This window comes from Quercus suber, unplaced genomic scaffold (genome assembly GCF_002906115.3).
Source record: "Quercus suber isolate HL8 unplaced genomic scaffold, Cork oak 2.0 scaffold_780, whole genome shotgun sequence".
In the NCBI taxonomy this organism is placed as follows: Eukaryota; Viridiplantae; Streptophyta; class Magnoliopsida; order Fagales; family Fagaceae; genus Quercus; species Quercus suber.
The window spans coordinates 206722-216304 of record NW_027070216.1 but is presented as its reverse complement, the minus strand read 5'-3'; the positions used below and the strand labels follow the sequence as shown (position 1 = coordinate 216304).

General features: G+C 42.1%; 1 protein-coding gene across 1 annotated transcript; it reads right to left on the bottom strand.

Annotated features, from left to right (window-relative positions):
• Positions 1-8168: 8168 nt before the first annotated feature.
• Positions 8169-9366, bottom strand: LOC136064847 (uncharacterized). Its single transcript, XM_065767162.1, has 2 exons — positions 9097-9366; positions 8169-8960 (listed from the first exon to the last, which is right to left on the bottom strand). The coding sequence occupies exons 1-2, from the start codon at positions 9364-9366 to the stop codon at positions 8169-8171; spliced, it is 1062 nt and encodes a 353-aa protein (XP_065623234.1).
• Between the last annotated feature and the right edge of the window lie 217 nt (positions 9367-9583).

Genomic DNA, 9583 nt, shown 5'->3' with positions numbered 1-9583 from the left:
TCCCTCTCTTGCATCAAGATGTCTCTGACTTTTCTCCCAAAAAAAAAAAAAAAAAAAGTCTCGGATTAGGAACATGCATTCTATCTGTTCGGTAAAAAAAATCTATTTGGTCCCATAAACCATAATTTTAGATTATATGGTATTGGGAATTGGGACTGCGAAATTTACCTACCACTACCAGTATCATATTGCCAGCTCATCTAAAAATTGCAGATGCTAATCAAATGTTAAACTTAATTTACCTCTAGCGTCAAAAAGGGAATTAAAAGGAATCTTCTAGTTCTAGAATTAAGAGAATTGATTTGACGGCGAAGAAAATATCAAATAACGTATATCTCTTTTTATTGTAATAGAAGTCTTTATCTGATTCTTTTTCTTTTCATTTCTTTTTTGTAAGGTAAATCTTTTTTATTTGATGGGAAGTATGTAGCTTGGAAGATGAAGCTTTAAGTTAACCCATTCAAAAAAATAAGAAGATGAAGCTTTAACGACTGAAAAGGAATTCCTGGGGGAAGTCTTAAATTAGCTGGAGGAATAAGACTTGGGCAGCAGTTCGATTAGAATGCAACAACACCCACAATGATGGGCAATGGTTGTCATGTCACAAGGACCACGAGTTGACATCATTGAGCATGAACCGGTTTTGTCACTATTGAACTCGATTTTTATAAACAATTCGAGTGATCAGTGACTGTCTGATAAAGTGTTTTGACCGACAATAAAGTGTTTTTTCATTTATACGTATCTTAAAAAAATACAAAGAACATTACTAAAATAACATTATTAAACTGCTTTTCATTTAACGTGTTTGGGCCTGTAATTTTAGAGCAGTGCTTTCATATCTAGAAAATTTCACAATATTTTTTATAATAGTTGTTTTAGAATTTTTTTACTATTTTTTATATTGATGTTACATTTTTTTTTTTAACGTATCATTAATGATGAGTCTAGGAAAATCAATCTGTCATCCACCTGTAATGGTTTTTTTTTTTTTTTTAAGAGAAACATAGTAGCTTTAAACTATTATAAAAAATATTGTAAAATTTTCTAGTGTATACGGAACATTGCTCTAAAATTACAAGCCCAAACACATTAAATGAATCACCAGCAAGCCATTAAAGAAAGATGAGTAATAGTTGAACAACATTACCAAATTGCTCCTCATTTAACGTGTTTGGGCCTGTAATTTTAGAGCAGTGCTTTCATATCTATAAAATTTCACAATAATTTTTATAATAGTTGTTTTGGAAATTTTTTACTATTTTTTATATTGATGTTACATTTTTTTTTTAAACTTATCATTAATGACGAGTCTAGGAAAATCAATCAATCATCCACCTGTAATGGTTTTTTTTTTGTTTTTTTTTTTAAGAGAAACATAGTACCTTTAAACTATTATGAAAAATATTGTAAAATTTTCTGCTGGATATGAAACATTGCTCTAAAATTACAAGCCCAAACACATTAAATGAATCACCAGCAAGCCATTAAAGAAAGATGAGTAATAGTTGAAGCACACCATCAAAGAAAGATAATTAATAGGTTTTTTTTTTTTTTTTTTTTTGTTTTAATGATAGAATTTCTACTTTAACCTAATCTAATTTTTTTTTTTTTTTTTTATAGGATAGAATTTCTACTTTAACCTAATCTAAGTGTATATATGTGTGAAGCTTCCTCTTGGAAACTTGAACTCCGCCCCTTACCCTCCACACCTCACAAGCATTTATACTTGTGGAGTGACCACCGCACCAAAGGTGCGCGGTAAAGATAAGTAATAGTTGAAGCACATTCAATATATACAAAGACAGCCATTGCTTGAAGACTTTAAACTCTCATCAAAACAATGGTCATTGCACTCGGGGTAATAATCACCTCCAATTATGTATAACAGCTACCCAAGTCACCTATAAAATTAAATAATTTGCCTCACTTGTTAAGGCATGAGAAAAATACTACAAAAAATACAGCTATCTATCTATATACAAAATATATGAGTTGATACTAACTTAAATGTCGAAGACTTCATTGGGCACAACCTAATGGACTCTTCGTCCAACTCTGTTTTGCTTACATTATACTAGAAGACCATTTAAAACTCCAAATTGGATGAGTGATCCAACTAACGATTTATAATTTTATTATTTAACAATATGCTAGGTGTGAAATGTTTTGTTGATTTTTTTTTTTAGTAATTCTATTTCTAATTAGTGGCGTAGGGGAGAGGAAAATTGAAAAGAAAAGGACAAAGACTTTTGTAGAGTAGCAATTCCTTAAAGAGTAATATAGTATGGTAGCATTATTTCTCCAATTTTTGATGGTTGTAGGCTCTTGGCAACTCACTTCAACCGGATGCAATTCAAGCACTGCTACCAACAAGCAAACCAGTGCGCTGATAGACTTGCTAGGATGAGCTCCAGCCAATATCTTGACTTATCTAATTTTGCTAATTCGCCTGAGCAGGGGCAGAGCTAGAAATTTTTGTTTAGAGGGGGGCCAAGTTGCGACTCTAATATATTTATTAAAATAACCTCCACATACATATATATATATATATATACACACGTTTTTTTATTATTATATATACACACTTTTTTATTTGATCAATTATATACGTGTGTGTGTGTGTGTGTGCGCGCGGCACCGAACTTCCAAGGCCATTTGGGCCTTGAACCCAAGCTCTACAGTATGGCCTATGGTCCTAACACCCCTGTCGGAAACTGGGCTTAAGGCCTACTAAGGCCATGGACACGAACCTCATGTCATCGTGTTCAGACCAAAACCCGTTAGGCAGGCCATTGTGATATGTGCTCATCGGTTCATGACCAGGGTGTTGCTCGGCAAATCATGCCTCCAAAGAGTGTGACTGTTTAGAAAAGCCATATCCCGGATACCTGGTACCATCATGAAAAGTACTGCTGCCAGACATTACCTTCTGAGGTGGGAACCAGTTCCAATGCCACTCTCACCACACCACACCCTCAACTAAACACCCACTTAGATATAACAACACTGGACCTCCTCTCCCACTAACCATAAGAGTAATTATGATTCCTCCACTAATTTCAGGCTATAAATATGAGAAACTAAAGAAGGGAAATGGTTGTTGAAGGGTGCTAAAGGCAGCTTACGGTTGAGAGCAATAGAGCCATAGGAGTGAGAGAGAGGGAATTCAAATGTTTGAAGGATATATTGTTGGGTCTCTGAGCAAAAATCACCCATAGTAGGAAATTTAAAGACCACATTACAAACAGGTTGTAATGTGGTAATCTCGTTTCGGGTGAGCATAATATATATTCACACACACCCAAGAAAAGAAAAAAAAACTTAGTATTTTCAATCAAAATTATGTTTGATGGCGATATTTCATAAAATAAAATTCACTTTTTCCATTTTCATAGTGAAATTTTTAGAAAATTTCATTTTAAGTACAAATTATCAAATTTTATACTAAAGTAAGTAAAAAAATATTTCAATTGAACTAATGAAATTTTCAAAAACATGAATGATCCAAAACTTAGAGGAATAAATTAGTCTCCAAACATATTTGAAATTATCTTGCTCTAACCTATTACGTGGCAACTAAAGATACATTTCATGTATAATTTTAGTGGCAAGATTTTTTTAATGAGTCAATGACTTGTTAATCGCCATATAACGGGTTAAAAAAGATAGATTCTAATATGTTTGATGCCAAAATTTATCAAATATTTAAAAGATATAAGAATACATTTTACAATAAAAAATAGAATTGTAAAAAATAAAGTTATATCATTATAATTATTAGACCAATTATTTTTTTTTAAGAGCATCATTAGACTAATTCAAATTGAGGGGGGGTGGGAACTCTTATTTTTATAAACTAAATTTTGAAAACATTAAAATAATTATATATATTTAAAAAAAAATTCAAAATTTTGGGGGACCATGGCCCCCCACCCTTCGACACAGCTCTGCCCCTATGCCTAAGGATGTTGTTTTCGCTATTGAGAATGATTTGAAAGGCTTGTATTTTAACAGACTTTGTCCTGTAGCTTCTTAGTTTTGTAATACATAGTCTACTAACCCAAAAAAATAAAAAAATAAAAAAATAAAAAATAAAAAATAAAAAACAAAAGAAGAAGAAGAAGAAGAAGGAGAAGAAGTATGGTAGCAGAGATATTAGCATTTAGAACACAGTACTTTTAAGCTTTTATGAAGTGTGGTCCTAGACTCCTAGCATCGAGCACGGGAAACTACTTAACTACTTGGGGGGACGGCTGATGGCCATGTTTTGCAGTGGAGATGCTTGAATCTGTTATATTTTTTATTGAATTCATATGTTTTATATGAACTAGGCCATATTACCTTCCATCTTGTTCTTTTCATTATTAAATTCCTCTGGATTGCGAATGAAACTTTATCTATAACCTTTTTTCTAATGAAATTTTTGGACTATTGAAAATATAAATAATATTATTTTGCATGATAATTTTATATAATACAATGTTGGGAAAATAAAATAATAAATCATCAAATTAGATGGGTGATTTTTTTTTTTGAAAGAGGTAGATGGGTGAATTTTAATATTTATTAAAAAATAAAAGAACATTGCTAATCAGTAATCAATATCAACTCAAGCCCATTAAACAATTGAGTCCCGTTCACGGCACTAAAAGAGATCCAAACTTTTTTATATGAATTTGTGGGGCCAGAAAATCGATTAGCCGAGGCCCACTTCGACCCAAGCCCAAATGGCCCACACCGAGGACGCATGATGGGTCCGAGGGTGACCCTATCCTCGGTCGTCCGAGACCTCGGTACGAAGAAGGGCAAGCTCTGTGCAAACCGTCACCTCGGCATTGAATACGTTCACCTAACCCCTCTGGCCACATTAATGGGGATGTAACCCCTTGCCAGGGCGACATCGATCAGGGTGAACCATTTGAGCACGGATATGACCTTTGATGGGATAGGCCGTCAGGAGGGAGGCCAATAGATGATCAACAGGAGGAAGAAGATGGTGATATATAAGAAATGTGAGCAAAATGTAAAAGGGGCCTGGAGGTCTTTTTTGGGGGAGAAAAGTTTGGCCGAGGAGCATCCCCCAGTTGTAAACTGTTCTAAGTATTTTTTCAATAAAAGAGAAAGGAGTTCATGCTTCGTGAACGCCGGCCAGCGCCTAAACCTTCGATCCACTCTCTACAAATTCATTATTCTGGGTTCGTTGGGCCTTTGATCCATATCCTTTGGGCTAGGGCTATAAAAACAGACCCTACAATTGGCGCCGTCTGTGGGAAGGATTAGCGCGCCGGTCGGCGCAATAGGCGACGGTTCTAAGTAATCGTTCTATGAAAGATTGGTGGTGATAAAAAAAAAAAAACACCGCAGAAAGATAAAAGTTCGAGACGGAAGATTCAACAGAAAAGAAAGAAAGCTTGATATTATTTCATAAAAAGCAAAGTTACAGATTACAATCAGAGGCTCAGGCAGGCGTGCTTTAGAACTATTCCTACCAGCTAGTTCTACAATCAGAGGCCCAGGTGGACCCGTCCTAAAACTAGCTAGAGGGAAGTGTCAACCCGTGCTTTTATTGGCATCACGAGAATGGGAGAACTTGACAATAAAAGCAGGGAAGGGGGAGGGCCAGCTTGTTTCAAGGCCACCAACAACTCCTTTTTCGGTGCGGCGGAGCTTGAACAAAGCGAGGAGCAGATGCAGGGGCACTGGGACGCCTTCCCTCGTGATGTTCCCTTGATTCTCTCCACTCCTCACGAGCGTTGGCCGTCGGAGATGGCAACACTCGGGCACCAGCCATGACATGAGTTCGCACGTCTTCTCCGTCGGGGGTGCGCTCCGAGAAGAGACATTAGGTACTTCAACGATATCCCTCCAGGCCACCGTGCATGGCGCCATCGGGGTTGCGCCTAGACTCTGCCGCGCCGGAAGCCCAGTGGGGGCTGCGGCCACAACAGCTCTTGGCACGGATGTCCTCACACCCGCCCAAAGCCGCCCCATATCTACTAACTCCGGTCACAATTCCGGCGGGGTTATTAAAGGGGCTGGGGGAGCTGAAGGGGTATGTTTTTTCTGTTTGCGTTGGAAAGTTCATGGAGTATGGAGAAACCATCCCCCCGGAAAGCCTTATATAGAGGATGGAGGTTGGTGAGAATTAATCCGCGCAGAATTCGAAAAGAGAGTTACCAGCAGGGCTAATAATGAGGCCACCAAATTCCAAGGGGACCGTAGACCGTTGGATTTGTGCTAATTCACGAGGACATTAATGAAGGCGCGTCTCGCGCATCGAAACGTCAAGCGCGGAATACGAACGGCTAAGGGACGCTTCGTAAATAAAAAAGATGAGGGCTCGAGCTGGAGGCGAGATCAACGCCACGTGTAAGATCCTAATCCGACCGAAGGAGGAATCGTCTCTAGTAAAGCGGTCTGAGGACAAACCCCTACTTACAGAAAAATGAAAGCGTTAGACAGAACCAAGGCACTGCATGGTCCTCGGACTCAGGCCTATGGGGAAACTACTCGCTCCTCTATACCTGGGTACTAGACAGAACCAAGGTTTTGCATGGTCTTCGGACTCAAACCTATGGAGAAACTAGATACTTACAGAGAAATGAAAGCGTTAGACAGAACCAAGGCACTGCATGGTCCTCAGACTCAGGCCTATGGGGAAACTACTCGCTCCTCTACACTTGGGTACTAGACAGAACCAAGGTATTACATGGTCTTCAGACTCAAACTTATGGGGAAACTAGATACTTACAGAGAAATGAAAGCGTTAGACAGAACCAAGGCACTGCATGGTCCTCGGACTCAGGCCTATGGGGAAACTACTTGCTCCTTTACACCTGGGTACTAGACAGAACCAAGGTATTGCATGGTCTTCGGACTCAAACCTATGGAAAACTAGATACTTACAGAGAAATGAAAGCGTTAGACAGAACCAAGGCACTGCATGGTCCTCGGACTCAGGCCTATGGGGAAACTACTCGCTCCTCTACACCTAGGTACTAGACAGAACCAAGGTATTGCATGGTCTTCGGACTCAAACCTATGGGGAAACTAGATACTTACAGAGAAATGAAAGCGTTAGACAGAACCAAGGCACTGCATGGTCCTCGGACTCAGGCCTATGAGGAAACTACTCGCTCCTCTACACCTGGGTACTAGACAGAACCAAGGTATTGCATGGTCTTCGAACTCAAACCTATGGGAAAACTAGATACTTACAGAGAAATGAAAGCGTTAGACAGAACCAAGACACTGCATGGTCCTCGGACTCAGGCCTATGGGGAAACTACTCGCTCCTCTACACCTGGGTACTAAACAGAACCAAGGTATTGCATGGTCTTCAGACTCAAACCTATGGGGAAACTAGATACTTACAGAGAAATGAAAGCGTTAGACAGAACCAAGGCACTGCATGGTCCTCGGACTCAAGCCTATGGGGAAACTACTCGCTCCTCTACACCTAGGTACTAGACAGAACCAAGGTATTGCATGGTCTTCGGACTCAAACCTATGGGGAAACTAGATACTTACAGAAAAATGAAAGCGTTAGACAGAACCAAGGCACTGCATGGTCCTCGGACTCAGGCCTATGGGGAAACTACTCGCTCCTCTACACCTGGGTACTAGACCGAACCAAGGTATTGCATGGTCTTCAGACTCAAACCTATAGGGAAACTAGATACTTACAGAGAAATGAAAGCGTTAGACAGAACCAAGGCACTGTGTGATCCTCGGACTCAGGCCTATGGGGAAACTAACCGCTCAAATCAGACCAGGGTACCGAACAGACAGAGGCATCGCGTGGTCCTCGGACTCAAACCTACAGGGAGACTAACTACAAAATATCCCAAGTTAGGAAAGGATCAAGCCCCACCTGGCCCTTAAGACGCAAGAGAGCTGCCCATGCATACGTTCTCTCTCCTTATCATCGTTACCGGCGCAACTAGCCGACATACAATTCAAGCTAAAGTCATACAGATCTAAGGAAAAAAGGAAAAAGCAGGCAGCGTGTGCACAAATAAGCAATTCAAATAAAGGGAGATCAAATCCGCATCACAACAAAGAGTTCGTAAAAATTGCATGGCAAGAGCCACAGTACATAGAGGGGAAGTATAACAAAATAAAACGACAAATTGAAAGTAGGATGAGCCGAGACGCCGGGGAGTCTACTCCTTTTGCTCAGGCTGGACAGTGGCAACCCCTGACCCCTCCGAGCCCTGGCCTAAGGGGACGGTCTGCGGGGGTACGGCCAGAGCAACTGCTTCCTCAGTGGTGGAGGCTGGATCGTCGGAAGGGATCTTCACTATCTCTTGGGGCGCCTCCTCACCCGAATGCTCCCCCAGTTCAACTGCCCGCACCTCTTCAATAATCTCCCCAACCGTAGGGTCCTCAGGGACGGCCTCACGGATAGCGGGGGGGAAGTACACGTTCTCTGCCTTCCATAGGTCGGATGCGGCCTCCACCCCAGCTTGTTTGAGGGCCTCAGGCCAGACCTGGGAACAATATCGCCTACACACCCCTGGGACTTGAGCCTTGTAGGCGGCCTCTACCGAAGCCATCCCATCAGCATAGGCTGCGGACTCAGCCTTCTTCTTGGCACGCTCGGCCAACTTCCTGCAGTTTTCAGCCTCGTCCTTAGCCCACAGAGCTTGGTCTCTGGCCCATTCGGCCCCCCTCTGGGACTTCTCGGCCTTTGCCGCCTTAGCCTGCAGATCAGCGATTAGATCCCTCGCGATCTGCAACTGCTCCTCTGCCTGGCCCAGGCGCCTCGTCTGTTCATTGGCCTGAGTCTGGGCACCCTCAAAATCGGACAGAGCATTGTCCCGCTCCCTGGTTACCGCCGTCAAAGCCTCTCGGGCCTTGGCGAGGTCAGCCTCAGAATTCTTCAGGGTCGTGGTGGCCTGGTAGCGCCAAGCACGCTCCCGTTTGAGGTCCTCCCTCTGGTCATTTGCCGCCCCCTCCAACCTAAAGATAGCTTAGACAATCTGCCAGAATAACCAGTGTGCTATGAGCCCAATAAGAGGAAAAGAGTGGGAGAAGAGTTGAGGTTGTAGCCCTTATCATCCCCATATATCGCTTAAGGCTGAGGAAGACCTGCTCGCTCGTCAAAGAGTTAAGCTCAGCCATGTCCGTCGGGAGCAGAAGGCTCCTCTCTAGTGCATCTGCCACGCGCGTCCCTTCACCCTCGTTGAAATCCCTGAGGGAGGCGTTGTCCCTCAAGGGCTCCCCATGGAGCATCGGGGCTGGGAGCCAGGCCTGGACCTCGGAGGAGGTGGTATCGACAACCCGCCTCTCCTGGCTCTGGTCGCCTATCTTAAGCTGCTTGGACGGCCGCAGAGCAGTGTCCTCCTCCTGTGAGGACATCGTCCTATCCTCCACGATCCTTTTACCCTTATCCTTCTTCTTCTTAAGGCCAGCAGGCACGGTCCCAGAGGGCGAGCGCGTCTGAGAAGGAAAATGAGGGAGCTTCTGCCGAGCGGAAGTCGACTTAGCCTTCGGAGGAGGAGTAAGAGTTTTCTATTGGGACTCCCCCGGCTGGCCCTCAAGCAGGTCCAGCAAGTTGGTGGTGGGCTTCCTCTTG